Source organism: Gallinula chloropus (assembly GCF_964237585.1).
Source record: "Gallinula chloropus genome assembly, chromosome: 2".
Lineage (NCBI taxonomy): Eukaryota > Metazoa > Chordata > Aves > Gruiformes > Rallidae > Gallinula > Gallinula chloropus.
Genome location: NC_140086.1, coordinates 50,860,952 through 50,877,397, shown reverse-complemented (window position 1 = coordinate 50,877,397; position 16,446 = coordinate 50,860,952). Strand labels below are relative to the sequence as shown.

Sequence of the window (16,446 nt, the reverse complement as noted above, 5' to 3'; positions counted from 1 at the left end):
CTTTTGTTTTCCTCCAGCTCCCCGTTTCCCACACGTGATTGCCGTGTTATTGCACAGGGCGCTCGGCGGCGCGGCTGCACCTATAAATAAGGAGCGGGCGGGCGGCAGGGTCCCGGGGCAGCGCGGCACGGCGCGGCCGGGCAGAGGGTACCCCCGCGCCACCCCCATGCACCCCGGAGGGCCGACGGCACCCATGCCCCGCCGCCCGCCCGCCTAAGGGGGAGGCAGCGAGAGGCAGCGCCCGGCCAGCGGGAAGGGGAGGGGGAGCCGGCCGACAATGGCGGCGGCCGCCACCGCCGCCAGCCCCGGCAGTCCCGCCGCCGGGCCCCTGCCGCCGCCGGAGCCCTGCCCCAGGAAGGGGCCGCCGCCGCCGCCGCCGGGGCCGCAGCAGCAGCAGCCGCCGCCGGCGCGCAGCGACCCCCGCCGCAGGCAGGCCGCGCTCTCCTTCCTCACCAGCATCTCCCTCGACGGGCGGCCCCCGCCGCCGGGCAACGACGGCCCCGCCGCCAGGCCCCGCCAGGCCCCGCCGCCGCCGCGGCTGGGCAGCCCCCCGGCGGCGCCCGCAGAGCCCCCCCGGGCCCAGGAAGAGGAGGAAGAGGAGGAGGAGGAGGACGCCTTCGCCGCTGTGCAGGTGCCGGCCGCCGCCTTCCTGGGCGCCGCGGCGGCGGGCAGCCGCGGCCGCCTCAACTCCTTCACGGCAGGGGTGCTGCCGGCGCCCTTCGGCCGCGCCAGCCCCCAAGGCCCCGTCGGTGTCGAGCTCGGACAGACTGGCCCCGCCGCCGCCTTCGAGCTGCAGCGCTCCCGGTAAGCCGCGCCGCGGGGATGATGGATGCGCGGGATGCGGGGATGAGGGATGCGCGGGATGCGCGGGCGACGGGCTCGCCCCCTCGGGAAGGGCGGGCGCGGCAGCCGGGCAGCGGGGGGCAGCCGCGGGGAGGCCCGTTAGCCGCGGGGCGTGAGCGCCGGTTGGAGCGGAGCCGCTCTCCGCGGGGCCGGGCGGGCGCCTCGGCGCTGGGTTGCCGCTTGGCCGGGGGGGCGGCAGCGGCGGGGATGTGCCAGCGCGCAGGGGCAGGTTTGGGAAGGTTACGGAGGGGCGGCTGAGCCGAGCCGAGCCGAGCCGAGCCCCCTGGGCGGCAGCAGCCGTTCCCGCCTGGGCGCGAGTGGCTGAAAGTTTCGCTCCTCCGAATAGGCAACGCGGGCGTGCGGCTGCACTGCCGCCGTCCCTCGCTGCGGCCGGGCGCAGCGCCGGGGCTGCTGTCACCCCTTCCTCACGGCGGGTGGCGGGTTCACCCCGCCGTGCTGCCCGCCTTTGCAGGCAGCGGGCTGGGACCCGCGCCCGAGCCGAGCGCGCTGCAGCCGCATCCGTGGTCCGCGGAGGGGGAAGGAAATCGTTTCTTCCCACCGGTGCCCGCGGATTACGGTGTGCGCGCGCGGTGTAAGCGGCCGTCTCGCTAACCCTCCCATAAATAAGCTCTTTATCTGCGAGCACTCCGTGTTCCTCTGGGCTGTGCCGTGCCGCTCTTTCGCCTTTCGATAAGCTCGCCTCAAAGGAGGAATGAGCTCACCTGCTTGGAAAGCAGGAGACTTTTGGCGGAGAAGGTGCCTGTCGTGTAAAAAACGTGCACGTGCATGTGGATTAATGGCTCCACGGGTACAGAATCGTCTTCCTTCAGTTCTTCAACAACATACTCGAATATCAAAGGCTTTGGGGATTGGGGGGGTGGGGGGTAAAGCCTGGGAAGAAGCTAGAGGAAACGACTGCTCACCCCAAGATCACATCGGTCGCCACTCCCACATTCCCCATTTGCCACACTCCCTTCTTGTTTCTCCCTCGGACACAGGTAGACTTTGAGTCACATGTTATTGTCAGGGTTTATAAGGGTAATTGAGCATAGATTGCTGTAGAAAAATCCCTTTCAAAACCAACTGGCTTGCAGAAATTGGAGGTATTCCAGGAGAAAGTTGTCTTAGCTGTGTGCCCTGCCGTCGGCTGTTTCCTTTTCTGATTCCATCTGGGATTGCGTTGGTGGCTTTTTTTGAGCCCCCTTTCAGGTGCTGTGCTAGGGAGCCCCACCTAACTGAGTAGAATGCCTGCTGGTGCGTTACCACCCATCTTCTCCCAGTCATGTGTCTCTCAAAACATTTCCTGCAGTGACAACCCTGCCGTTGGGCTGTGGATCACCAGCACAGCAACATGACACACACACGCTTGTGCATTTGTCCGTGATGTGGTTCTGCACGCTGCTGCCCATGGAGTGAGAAGTGACCCATAGACCATGATTTAGGAGTTTCTTTTCATCTCTTTAAACTTTTTACTGGTCAATAATGTGTTTGGCAGCACCTTCTTAGTATTCAAGAGACTAGATTCTCCTTGGCCTTCCAGTTAGTGAGTTCATTACTGATGCAGGATTCCTATGTTACCTTTCTTGATTCCCAAGGATCCTCCTTGGTTTTCACTGCATGTTTTGACCCTGTGCTCAGTTCTGGCAAGGATGCTCAGATCTCACCTGTATCACTTCTTCCCTCAGCGCTTCCTCTTTCTGTTGTTTTCCCTTGCCACTTTGCCACTCTCTGAATTTTTTCTTCCACAACCAATGCTTTTCTGTTGTTACACGAGAACATTGTGGAGTTGAAGAGGGAAAGGTAATTACTGTTCTTTTTTACAACCTAGAAATTCAGAGTTGTGCAAGTTTGGCTGCACTGCTAGCATACACTCGGGCTGGATGGATAGTCCAAGTCCATGTCGAGGGAAATCACCTAGGGAAACCTTGTCTCAGGGTGTTTCTCCAGCCCTGTGACCACCCTCCTTTGTACTGTGTATTTTTTTGTGGTTTAAGACATAGGGGAAGTGCTGGTTTTCTCATGCTTTTTTTGTTTTCTTGAGAGCTAGATTCGACTGTGGAGGACAGAGACCTTACACAGCCACCAACAAGTGTGAGGGTCTCTATTGTAGCACTTGCTTAGGGCTGCTGGTGGTACAGGAGAGCTCTGGTTTATGCCCCTGTATTTGCTGACTGCTGTGATGCTGCACATAGGCAGCCCGGGGCAGACCTTTGCCTGCCTCCTATAGAATCATAGAATGGTCTGGGTTGGAAGGGACCCCAAGGATCATAGAGCTCCAACCCCCCTGCCACAGGCAGGGACACCAACCTCCAGGCCTGGATCTACACAAGGTTGGCCAGGGCCCCATCCAACCTGGCCTTGAACACCTCCCATAGATTTGTTTTATTCTGGAAAAGGTAGATAATTTTAAACATCAGGAATGGACAGCTGCAGACCCCGGAGGTTGTATCGAGTGTTTGCTCGTCCTCATCATCATCAGTGAGAAGACGTGTAGGGGCTCTGGTTGCTGGGTTCCTCTTTTGGCGGCACGGAAGCAAAATTGGAGGCATGCACAGGGCTGGCGCAGGCCCAGGGACGGAGGGTTCGAGCAAACCTTCTGCTACTCTCTTAATGCAGAGGAAGGAGCCAAATGGCCAGCACACGGCCTGCCCTTCCCAGCGCGATGGGGTGGGAATCACAACAACTGCCCAGCGACAGGCGTTAGCCCACCTGAAGGAGGATGCAGGGAAGCAGAGAGGAAAATCAGGGATTTTTTAAATTTTGGGGTTTTTTTTTAAGTTTGTGTGTGCATCTGCTGTCTCTCCTCCCACCCTTCCGCTCTCCTTGCAGCGGGCTTGGAATTGAGTTTGATGCGCCGTTTGACAGGCTAGTCCTCTGTGCTGAGACATGTAAGTTATGTTGTAACGTGAAACCACTTTCTATTACAGTATCAGGCAAGACAGGCTGCCCTGTGTTGTTTTTATTTAGTTTTTGGGATCCATTGTGAACATATAATCAGAGTTTCCTGGCTTCTTGTTTTTTTTTTCTTTGCTTTGTTTGTGTTAGCAGTTTGTATAATTGCGTACTAGTTTATATTTAACAAGGTTATCATTAATGTGGTTTGGATTTGTGCTCTCTGTGTATTCCTGAGAAACAAATGATCCAGAGAAAGGAACGCAGAGCTTGGAGCTGTTGGGAGGCTAGTATGTAATTATATACAAATGGAAAAAGAGCCATGCTTGTTCAAAAGTTGGCTTGTTGATGCTAAAGGCTCCTGTCTGCTGCAGGAGGAGTTTTATTTCAATTCTGGGGTAAATGGGTGGCTGAGGACACGGTGCTGCTGGAAAGCAGGGCCAGGTTCTGCCAGGATTCCCTTCATGTCAAGTTTCAATTCATTTTAATAGCTTCATCTTAAAATAGCTCAGCGGAACAGGATTTCAGCAACACCTGTTTAAAATCAGTGCAGATCCTGGAGGTTAGGTGATGGTCCCAGGTACTTGTTTTTACCTATGCCTAGAACTCCTCTTGCCATAGTTTTCTTTGGGAAAAATCCTACTGTTTCCAGTGGCCCAGGTGGTTAGAAGCAAGCGCTGACTTTTGTTGTGGGCTTTTTTTTTTTTGCTAAGGAAGCAAATGGGCGATTGGATTTGAAATTTAAACATTGCTTACAGCTGCGTTTGTCTGTGTCGCTGCGTCAGGCTTGAAGGCAGCTGGGCAGGAGAATTCCTTCTGGGAACAGCTGGTGCTGGGAAGGAAGCAGAGAGGAGTATCTGCTGAGTAATTGCTGGGGGGAGTCCAGTCCAAAGCATATTGAAGTTGGTGTGGTACAAATAGATTTATCTTAAGAATTTATTGACCTGTAAGACAAATCTCATTTCCTGATTAATTCTAAAATTAATTTATGATTAGTAAAGCCTGTGAGAATTCAATTTGTTTCTACCCATTTGAAAATACAGAGCTGTGTACGATCTCACTATTCATCTTCTGGAGAGATGCAGTAAAGGGGGATGCTGAGACGGCCGACTCGTCTGGCTCTTGTAGGGCTCATGAAGCGTGATGGGTTGCTAGTGCTGGAAGGAAGCCTCCAGGATGTTGCTGAGGAGCTGAAACCCTCTGTTTAGTTTTGTGGCAGAGGGCTAAGAGGTCAGAATCCCATCCTCCATGGCCTTGGGTCGGCAGGCAGTGCAGGCTCAGCCCACCACAGAAAGTGCCTCCAAACTGGACATACTGGATTCAAAAGAAAAGACTCTCGAGTGTGTTATAGGCAGCGTCCTGAAAGAGAAGCAAAACAAAGAACTGGGGGCAGCATCCACCCTGTGGGGTCATCCCAGCATCAGGAGTTGTCTTGTGAGCTGCTGGAAGCACGTCGGACCTTTTGTGTGTGATGGAGACTCTGCTATTCACTGGACCTAAACCCCTTCAGGCAGCCCGAGTTTCAGAATGATGTGTACAAGACTAGTGTGAAAACAGCAATTTAATGGTCTGAGAAGTGAATAGAAAATGCACATGCTGAACTGAGTCTTTTCATAGGTGCGTGACCTTGTATACCACTGGTGGTTGCTGTCTCTAGAGGAGGGGATGCTTATTGACTTCAGCTGTCACTTGAGGAGGCTAAATGGCCTTCCAATGCCACCCTGAAGAGAGGACATTCGACAACAGGGTTAAGACTCAGGTAGTAAGGGCTGTTTCACTGGTTGCACCAGTGTCCTGCTGCATCTCTTGGAGCAGGTGTCTCACAGCCTGTTTGCACTGTACAGGCCCTGTGGAAGTTGATGGCCCCTCATCAAGGAAGGGCTTGAAGTTCCCATGCATGCAGCTAGCAGATCCTTCAGGAGTCCTGTGAGGGACACTGAGTGTACCTGTGTCCTTCAGCATGAGCATGCTGAGAGGCTGGGTCATCACATTCGCTTCAGACTATGCTGGAGCAGTCACTGACTGATAGTCAGCTTTCTGAGCTGGGCACATGCTGAGCATGGCCATCCGCCCACACATGGACTGACATCCATCACTGTTGGTCTCCTGACAGTCTTTTCCCTTGTTCAGGCTTGTTCTTCTCTGTCTTGCTTCCTTGAACTTTGTGGAGATGTAGTCATCTTCCACATGTTCACTGACCAACGGTTTGGAAGTCACTGCAGTATGATGATGCACGGGCAGATGGACAGCATAGATGCATCAGTCTTGTTCCCATGCTGCACAAAGTTTCAAACAAAAAGTCCCACAGAAGTTTGTTCTGGCATATTTTAAGCTTTTATTGTACTACTTAGCACCATCTCTGGCAGATAAAAGAGGTAATAGTCCTCAGATAAGAAAAAAACCCTTTGCTGTCAGTTCTGAAGAGGAGCTGGAACAGAACGTAGTGTTCAGGGCTACCAGGGAATTAATTAGACGTCTTCACAGAGGGATAGATGCTGAGAGGGAGCTGTTGGTGCTGAAGCCTCAGGACACGGAGTTTCTGAGCGAGACAGTTTTAGAGCTGGGTCGGTGAGAGGGCTCTGCCTGGGTGGGGGCTTGTTAACCGCTGTGAGGAAACCTGAGCCAGTAAGACTGTGTTGGCTGCCTTTGATGGCCAACAACTCAAAGCCTTCTAGGTCCAACCCCACCTCAGGAAGTCCTGTGGTTACCCAGAGCAGTTGCCTAGCTGGTACGTGGTGACCCCTCATTAGCCATCAGGAGAGCGGAGGAATGAGATGTTTCTGCAGGTTTGCTCTTGGGTCCGTACTTTTCCATTACTGGATCTTTTACTTTCACATTTTTCTTTGCCAGCAAAGCTCCTGTGTGGGCAGGTGGAGTGGTTCTTTTCCTTAGGAGCCTGGTACACAGTTTTCCTCTGCACAGTACTGCTGCAAGCATCTTGAGGTGATGAAGATCAGTAGCAAGCATGTGAGTCACCAGCCCTCCAGACCATCACAGAAACGCAGTTTGATGGTAGATAGGGTAATGACAGATCATGGTTTGATGACAGCTTTTGGGTAACAAGTGTGCTTTAATTTGTAATTATTATGACTTTGCAAACTCTTGCGGTGGAGGATGTACCTTAGCTTGGAACAGTTCAAACCAGCTAAAACACAAATATAAGATCACCAAGTGTGCTTGCTCAAATGAAAAAAAAAACCCCACCCAACCCTCTAGTAAATCTGTGGCTTCATCTTTTTAAAAAAGGAAATGGACAGTGGACTCTTCTCCCTAGAGTGGTGAGCTTGATGGGAAGCAGGACCAAATCCTGATTTTAAATTATTTTTTAAAATTTCCCTGCCCCTGATTTTAGCTGTTTGTTATCAGGCAGGATCTCCAGTGCACAAATAGAAAGGCTGATCTTCAGACTTTAACCTGAAAAAGCAGAAGTTTAGTTTTATGTGTTGGGACTTCTGTACATTGACACTTCAGTAGACACCAACTCATTCCATGAAAAATACGGGAAATCAGTTACTGAATCATGCAGATATCCACAAAATTCATCTCTGGACGTAGCCTAATACCTCCAAAGATTTAGTCAGTCATCTTTCTGACAAATACTCTCTCTTCTTCACTCAGGATTGCTACTGATTGCTGTGGGGCTGCCATGAGATACCAGGCTTAGCCACACAGCAGGTGCAGTGAGACACAGAGTTGGCTCTTCTCATAACCCAACTAAAAAACCCCTTGCCAGGTTTGTGTAAGAAGTATTATTCCTAGAAAATGGAAATGACATCATTTGGCATATGGAGAGTATCTATCTGCCGGCCTGCAGTTTGCAAATAACACGCTGAGAAATCTAAGGAAAGGTATTTGATTTCCTAAGAAGGGCTTAGCAGAAGTTTTATCTCCTGCAAGGGTAGGGTAAAGAGCTCAACAAATCAGTTAGGAAAAGAAGATTTCTCTGGTGGTTGGAGAAAACATGGTGTGTCGATGGGAAGCCTCTGGGACTCTCGGGGTTTGCTTTCCAGGCAGCAATACGCAGATTCGGAGGAGTACATATTTAAGGAGCTGCGAGGTTCCTTTACAGGGGCTACTGTGTTATATTTGTAGCCACTGCCTTCCTGTCATGAATGCTAAATGTATTTTCTGTTCTGGTGGCGTATTTCAAAGTCAACACTGCTCTCAGCAGCTACGTTTTGGTTTTTCGCCGAAGGAAGGTTTTCTATTGTGGAAAATTTAGCAGTGACTGAAAAATGAAGCAAAGGCTACCTTCCTTCCTATGAGGAGTATTTTTTTTTAATGAAGCCTTTCACTCTGTATATGAATACAAAGGACAAGCACATATTCTTAGCAAGCAGTTGTGTTTTCTGTCAGGTTTTGCTGGATTATGTTAGTGATTTTGTTCAGTTAAGGTTTGGGGGAGGGGGAAAGATGTACTCACCACAAAACGTTTTTCCCCCTTCTCATCTTGGATGGCAGAGGAAGGTATGTCCTTTCTAACCCAGGATCCCGCAAAGCCTGAACTGTACATTTACATATGTATAAAATTACTTGGTTAAATCAAGCGCCAGGGTAGAAAGGTATGCTAGTAAGTAATCTTTGCAATATCAGGGATTTTACTGCATAATACTGGGGAGATTAAAAAATAGAGAGCTAGATAACTTTATAATAATTTTTTTTCAGACTACAAGGGATTGCATTTTGGTACTCCTGCAGATAATCATATTACCAAGGTAAATATGATTAGCTTTTCAAATCTACATGCTGTCAAGTCAAATCAGACACAGGCGCGTCAGTTCATGGGTAAAGGCATTCAAGAGAGACATATTTTTTTTCTGCAAAGAGAAAAAAAAGTCCCCTGACTTTGTGTAACAAGAACAATCTGTAAGGTGTCATGATGGTGACTTGTTTCTGCACCACGTCCTGCAGCTGGAAGCGAGCCGCATGGAACGAACAGGGATGGAGCTCTTCAGTTTGCTTTTCCCTTTCTCTGGGCTTTGAGTAGGATGATGAGGACCAAGAAGTCAGTAGTGCCACTTGGTCTGCAGCCTGCAAATAGGTGGTTGTGGTATTTTTTTTTTTCCAGCCATCCACACGCTGTCTGCTCTGTGTGTGTGGCCTCCCCTGTGGCTGTACTGGGCATATCTGCACATATTTTTTTGTCTAGACACAAGGGACAGAGAAGTGATACTGGGATGTGGTGGTGGTGCGAGTGTCAGTGTCAACAGGTACCAACCACTATGTTGCTGTCCTTAGACTTGAGCTTGTGCCTTCTGCAGCATGGGAATGGTGGTGGTGGGTCTCACTGTCCTCTCCCCACTGTGGGCATCTTTTCCTTTCCCATGTAAGGAGGGAAAAGGAGCTGCTGCAGGTACAGGGTCAGCAACTTCCAGTAAGAAAAGTGGGTGAGGAAACATGAGGGAGGCTCCAGCATTGCCAGCATCGTTGTTTCAGGTGGGTCTGCCATGGTTGGAAGCGCAGGGAGAGATCCCAGCCCTCCAACAAGGCTGGATCATGCAGAGGTTAATATACTGGAAAGGAAGCAGAGGAGGTGGTGAGACACCCCAAGCTGAGCTGTCTCCCTGTCCAGCAGGAGGTGTACATGCTGGCACGGCGGCATGTACATGATTTTAATTTCATCATGATGAAAGGGTCAAATGTTATTACTGTTGCTTTTTACAGAGATAACTCACTGCACTGGAGCAGCCTGTTCCTCACTGTGGCTGATAGCAGAGAAGTGGATTATAACCCCAGTGTGGTGGTGTGCCCTTTGCAAGGTGCAACCAGCATAGCTTGGCCACACTACTTTAGAGGTCGATCTGCTGAGCTTCAGTTTGCTGGGTGCATAGAGCTGGGAAGACCACACTGTCACTGGCCCATAGACTTAAGGTGCAGTGGCCACTCAGGGAGGTTGATTGGGTCACCTAGAGGGATGTCTGGTTTCATCCAATACCCCCAGAACATGTAGGGTTGGAGAAAGGGGGACCAGGAGTTGAGTGTCTCCTAAGTCCCTTTGCGTTCACGCTTGCTTGGATCACATAGGTACATCTGTGCATACACAAATACAGTCCATACGTGCAGTTCCAGGAGCTCTCGTTACTCCCTGTGCATGCTGGCATGTGTGGGGAGCCTGTGCTTCCCACCCCACTGTCCTCAGCCTGTCTGAAGGACAGCGTAAAGCAGAAGCTCCATGTCAGCCATGGTCTGAAATGTGTCTTGAAAAAACGGGGTTTTTTTCCTACTCACCGACTTTACTCCTTGTGTTTTGTCTGTCACCCTCCCCTGCAGATGAAACTTTTATTTTCCTTTTGCTTCTGCACTTGATGTAGTATTTACAGATCCAACAGAAAAAGGGATTAATTTCCTCCTTTTTCAGTTGAGGTTGCAATCAGCTACACCCAGGCAAATGCGGGGTGACAGAAGGATTGCCCACGTGTCCCTGGGGTGCGGTGGACTTGCTCAGCAGGGAGTGAAGTCCTCCTTAGGTGATAGCTGCATGTAAACGAAGACTTGGTCTTCATGCCTGGGATGTGCACTCAGTCGAACAGGCTTGGTAGTTACAAGCCAGGCTGGGTAGTTCCCTTAATTTACTTAAGCGAACAATACAATTTCCAGTTGTAAAACACAGAGGTGGGTGGGTAGGGGTGTTTTTTTTTGGTGGGGTGGGTAGTGGGAATGGAGGAAAGGCAGTTTTCAGATGCTGCAGTGCAAAGTACGATGTAATCGCTGGGGTAGGTGAGTCGCGCAGGTGCTGCGGCAGGTTATGTAAAAAGGCGTGGAAAGCTCACCCTCTGCTATTCATAGTCTCAGGAGCCTGGTCTGCAAGACTCCGAGGTGTAATGATGGTTTGTAAAAATGTAACCTCCCATCTTCAACCCCTTGTGTATCTTAGGAGCCTCCTTGATTTTATGAGGCTTAATTGAAGCAAAACTGGCTTTGCTTTCTAATTGGTGGTGGTGGTTGTTTTGTAGAATACCATCTTTTAGCATAATCCAGAAGAAGTGGCAGCTAAGAGGTGGCTGCTTAAGAAGGCACAATTATTTACAGCAGAACAGAAGGTGCCACTGTCAAGTACCTCCATCGTGACCTTTGAGATTTATTTGGAAAATCCGTATTTTTCCGTTTGCATTACTCACCTCAAGATAAAATGCTTTTCTGTTTTAGAAGGCACTCCAGGTACTGCAGAACTCACAAGAAGCCTCACGAATAGCAAGTGTCTGCACACGTTTGTTTTAAGGATCAGACTTCATTGTCCAAGGGGTTTTTTTTTCCTTCTGTTTGTTTTAAAGAGATTTTTATAAATACTAGTTTCTTATTGTTCATCAGTTTCCTTATTGATGTAAGGCTATCCAAATCAAAGATACTCCTAGGGTGTAACAGGGAACAGAGTTTGAGCTAATGCATTTAAAAGCAAAAAAAAAAAATGCAAATGGCATGAATTTCCCAGCACTCTTAAACAGGCACTTCCAAGGTGGGATTTTCCTTAAGCTCCGTGTGAAGGTTGAATGGGTGATGTGAACAGAAACGTCTATTTTCTCGCAGTGAGTTTGTGAGCTCGCAAGCTTCCTGCTCCTAGAAGGATATAACCTTGCAGCAGGAGGGAGGTAATTTTTCTTTAATGGTGTGGCACCGATGCTGTGCTCAGAGCTGTACAACATGACGTTACTCCTCTGTAATTCTTAGGAGGTAAGCCCCAAGCCTGGTTTGAGCAGTTAAGGCACCACACAAAGGTGGGAGTTGTAACTGGAATTTACTCCCTGGGGGAGGATGGGGTCAGAAAGAAGGGGCTGGAGTGAAAAAGCCCTCCTGAACTGCCACGTGTTTGCGAACGCTGAGGCACCTGAAAACAAACAGGCTCTGAATTAATCGCAGGGTTGCTCGTGTACAAGTGAGAACAGGGTTAGGCCAGTCTTTTCTTCTTTTTTTTTTGGTGCAGAGGTAATATTTCTGACCTGTCGAGTGATGGCATATGTTGAATGTCTTACCAGACAAATGAATGTAGCATCAGCAGTTGGGGGTGGTACGCTCTGTCTTGCCACTGGCAGTTGCCGTGCAGTTGTTGCAGTTCTCTGTTTTGTATGACCCCCAGGAACATTTCAACACCGTCTTGTTTGGGGTTTTGTTTGTGTGTGTGTGTGTGTGTGTCTGCCATTTACATACATTAGAAGCAGCACAGCTTTTGAGAGGCTCTTGACCCTCACATCCACTTTCCCAAGATGTGGGGTTATGGTAATGAAGACTTGACTTTGCTTCTCCAGTTTTTTTCTGAATTGGATATCTGTCTTGCATTATTCCAGCTAAAAACAGCAGAGCAGTCAAGCAATTTGAGCTGGGATTTTTGAAGGAGCCTATGAACCGTGAATTTTGAGGAATCTCTGGGCTCCTTTGAAAATCTCACTTTGAAAAGACAGCATGTGCTTTGCCTTTATGCGTTTTCACAAATTTTCCGTAACCGCACCCTCCGGACCTGCCCCAGTTTCTTTACTTGCCCTCCCTGACATTTTTTTGGGGAGCAATTGGCATTGTTGCAGACTTTAATTGTGGTTCCTCATTTTATCAAGATTAACGGTTCGTTTCTGATTTAATCAGTGGCTTGTAGAGCTTGCTTTGTGCTGATGCATTAATAAAAATGGACAAAAACGCTCTTCACAAAACTTGAAGTGTGACTTTGGAGGCCACAGTGCTACTAATCCTTTGCATCTTAGCCCACTGGAGGGTTGTGGGTCACAAGCAGAAAATTGAGGTGATTGTGCACAATGTGACTGTAAATCTCTGATTGCTCTTGTAGCTATTTTTTCCACAAACTGAGAATGAGAGCAAAACTTGAGTAAAAAGACATCTCAAAGGCTTGGTCAGTTCCTCACGTGACATGCCCTTGGAGTGATGGTCAGTCCCACCTGGCTTCACTCTTTCTTGTTTTGCACACCAAAAATATCCAGCACGCTGAAACAAAGCTAAACAAGAACCATCAGCACAAGTTATCTAAACCAATAGCCTTTGTGGGAGAATCAGGTCTTCATCCAGAAGGACTGTGTCTGTGTCAACAAGCAGCATGGCACAGCAGGAGCAGGTCAGCAGAGCCAGGAGCTTGGACCTGAGGGCCAGATGTCCATGTGACGGACATTCAGACCAGCTCAAGCCTGGACGTGTGGACTGAACACCCTGTAGTAGTTGGAGGACGGGTGCTGTGCTCCTGCAGTGGGTCACCTGCCTTGCCCCTGTGCAAACATGGTGGAAATACACCCATAGAAGCTCAGTTCCCTGTTCTAGGACAAAGAGATTCATACTGAGCTAATTTAAATTTTTCACACCCCTCCCTCCTTCCGCTTTTCGTTTGACCCTGTGAATTCAGATGCCTTTTCCCTAGTCGTTTCGTCTGGGAATTGCTGACTCCCCTCTTTCCACTGGGGACTGTAAAAAAATTTTGGTGGGGAAAATATATGTATTTTTTTTGCTTGTTGAATCAGTGCAGGGGGCATCTGTTTTCTGTTTACTGGTTAGCCATGGGCTTCCTAAATCTTCATCCCTTAATACAGTGAGTTCTGTGAAAATGGATTTTTGTGTGTGTGTGTGTGCGTGTGTTAAAGGATGGTTATTCATATTAACAGACATCTTTCCTGCCTCTTCATTGTAAGAGGTGAAACAGGAAAACCAGAATTTTGAAATTCTGCACAGCACGTTGCTGGCAGTTTGTGAGCTCGATGAGCAGAGGGCTGGTGTCCTGCCCGGCGCGGTTCTACCCTTGCCCCGTGCTGTTTTTAGAAGCGAACACGCAGCAGCGGAGGAAGTAGCGGTTTCTGTTCATGAGGTCTGGGGAGGAGGGCTCATTTGTTTAATTAAAAGAAAGAAAAGAAGAACCCTGCCACGTTTCTACTAAGTACAGCCAATTTCACTTCCGGTGGAAGCAAAACAAGGAAAATTTTGCCCGTGACTTCTGTGTAGGTAGCCACCAAATGAACCTTCGCCGTGGGTCCCGCCGGAGGTTTGCAAGGGGGAACCACACACCAGGGTCGTGGTTGAGCTCTTCCTCCCACCCAGCCATGAGCAGCTCCTCACATGTGCGTTGGCGCTTCTGCCCTTTCCCAGCTAGATGCAGGCAGCTTTTGGCTCTATGCGCTGTCTGCCCCTTACCCATCTGAGCACAAAGCCATTCCCCTCTCTCCTCCAGACAAAGCTTCTCAGGTCTGAGGAGGTAAAGGATGACAGAAGCAAGACAATGCAAGTTTTGTATAATTTGTTTTTTTTTTTCTGCTGCTGTGGGGGCCACAGCACTTGCATAGCAGCACTGAGCTGAAGCTTCCTCTTCTGCGGACACTAGCGGGGAGGAGAGAAGATGCTGTCTGTGGCTGCTTGTGCAGCCAGAGGCGCGGTGGCAGAAGTGCTTTTTTGGTTCTTTGGCCAGATAGATTCTTTGTATGGTGCTGCTGTTTCTATAGTCACCTGCTTTCCAAATAGCAGCTAACAGATGCTGCTCAAAGAGGGGCATCTTCCCCGTGCTCCCTGTAGTTCTGTCCGAGGTAAGGGGACGCTGCTCTGTTAGCGTTTACATCTCCCGCTTTACTTGTTGAACTCATACATGCTGTTGGGATGAAGCATCCCGATGATACTCTATGCTGGTGGCAGTCTGAGCATCCCACTGCCCACCCCACCCCCCTCACCTCCTTACACCTTCTTGTTCTGGAAAGCTTCACCACAGCACACACATTACTTAACCATGCCTTCTCTCATTGGTGTTGCTGGAGCATGATGGGATGGCTGGAGCTGTCACTGTAAAGGCTTTAGATGTGTTTTACTTGAAACAGTAGCTGTATATCCAAGCTGTATTTGTCCTTACTAGTACAAACAAGCGTGTTTATTCTGAATTGATAGCTGTATTTGTTCTTTATGAGGTGCTGGGATAAGTTTTTCCAGTTGCTAAAACACAAGGGTTTTTTTCCAGTCTACCACTGCAGTGGTTTTATTCCCAAATTTGTTTTTCATATGTATTTGTTTGTTTTTTTTTTTCTTAAAAAACCTTCAAAGCAGCATATGTTTGTTGTGATTAAGTGCAAAATTAGTTGAGATATAAAAAGCAAGGGAAGGAATTGGGAAGGGGAACTACTCAGTCCTGGGGCCTCTTTCTCTGTACCCGTCTGGCTAATACAAATGTAGAGAAATTTTTGTTCGCAAGCAAGTTCAGAAGGGTGCTGAACAGTTTGTCTTCATATGTTGTTGCACTGTTATCAGGATACCATTTTCTTTATATTACTTATTTACCCAGATACTACTTTGTATATGATTTGGCAGCTTTAAGTTACAGAAAACACACTACAAAAGTTCATGCTTCCTGAGCTCCTACTTCAAGCCAAAGGAGAGACACGTGTATTTACAGATAATGTATTGTTTTGGGGAGGAATATTGTTTCCTTAATAGCCTGTCTGATACCCTCCTTGGAAGATTAAATATGTTTGGTAGTCACTTTGTGGTCTACACAATGTTTGCTTAATATCTGTCATAAAATGATGTAATCGGTACTGGCGCAGGTAAAACCTGAGTTTGAGTTCAGCTTCCAGGTAGGGTACTGTAAACTGGAAACTGTTGTGTATACCTAATCCCACTAGGCAGTATTGTTGTTCAAAATCATTTTCTTTTTCTTTTTTTTTTTTTGTTTTCCTTCTTTCTCCTCTCACAACAGAGCTCTGAGGTCTGCGGTGAAGTGTTTTGTGACACATTTATGAATGGGCCTTTTGCCCTGCTTTCAGTTCTTTAAAGCACAAGAAGCTTTACCAGGAAACAAGAATCTCTTTCTTCTCTGTCCGTGTTTATTCAGCTTGAGGCTGTGATGCTGAATATGCAGACAGACACACAAATCAGATGATCCGAGATGTGTGATACTATAAGGTTAGACGTTTCACACGAAAAGAATTTAAAATCTATATTGGAGATGTTAACATCTGCACTTAAGGCCTGTGCCATCTAAATATGTCTCTGTTACTTTTATAAAACATAGATTTTTGTGTGTTTTAACCCCCCCCCAAGGCTATTCTAAAGTAAATCTTCTCTTGCACTGTATTTAGTCGCATCTTGTGGAAGAGGCGATTAGTTTGACACAAACATTTCTAAATTAGCTTTTGTCAGTGAAAAAGGGGTTTATAACAAGAAAACCCTGCAAACACTTGCAGGTACAGGTACATTCAGCCTTCCTCTCCCAGGTAACTCTCTGCCTTCAGCTTACAAAGTCATTGCCTAACACTGTTAGATGAACCGTTTCATAGGTTCATCTGAGCACGAGCCCCATCAGCCGAGGTTTCCACAGAAGTGCATTGTTAGCCACGCAGTCAGTACCTTTGCTTACAGTACTGAAGTGCACAAAGTTTTGTTGGATTGGATCAAATTGTTGGTATAAGTGACTTATTTTCCCATTTATTAGTTGTGTATGTTTTAAAATGTTGTTGAGGATGGGCTTTCAGTGGTCACCTGTGAGGTCTTTCTATAAACGACTGCGCATGTATTTAGTTCTTGCAATAGTAGAAGCTGAACATAACAGCAACCTGGGAGAATATTGGGCACTGAGATTTTTTTCAAGGCATTTTACACTTTATGTTCTCCTTTACATGCTTAGTTTTTACGTGATGAGCTGCTGTGAGACTTCCTTCCAGGTGGCTTTCTATTTTAAAGGGTTGGTTTTTTGTTGGTTGTCTATCTGATGTTGCTTATAAAGCAAAAAACTTCCCCATCTGGACGTGCCTT

At 48.3% G+C, this 16,446-nt stretch overlaps 1 protein-coding gene across 1 annotated transcript in view; it reads left to right on the top strand.

The window, feature by feature from the left end:
* Positions 1-277: 277 nt before the first annotated feature.
* Positions 278-16,446, top strand: part of CABLES1 (Cdk5 and Abl enzyme substrate 1) — a gene marked incomplete at its 5' end in the record, with an annotated part of 72,550 nt that continues 56,381 nt past the window's right edge. Inside the window, one exon of the mRNA XM_084280185.1 lies at positions 278-804. Within this exon, the coding sequence (XP_084136311.1) occupies positions 278-804 (527 nt within the window). The remainder of the gene's footprint in view (positions 805-16,446) is intronic.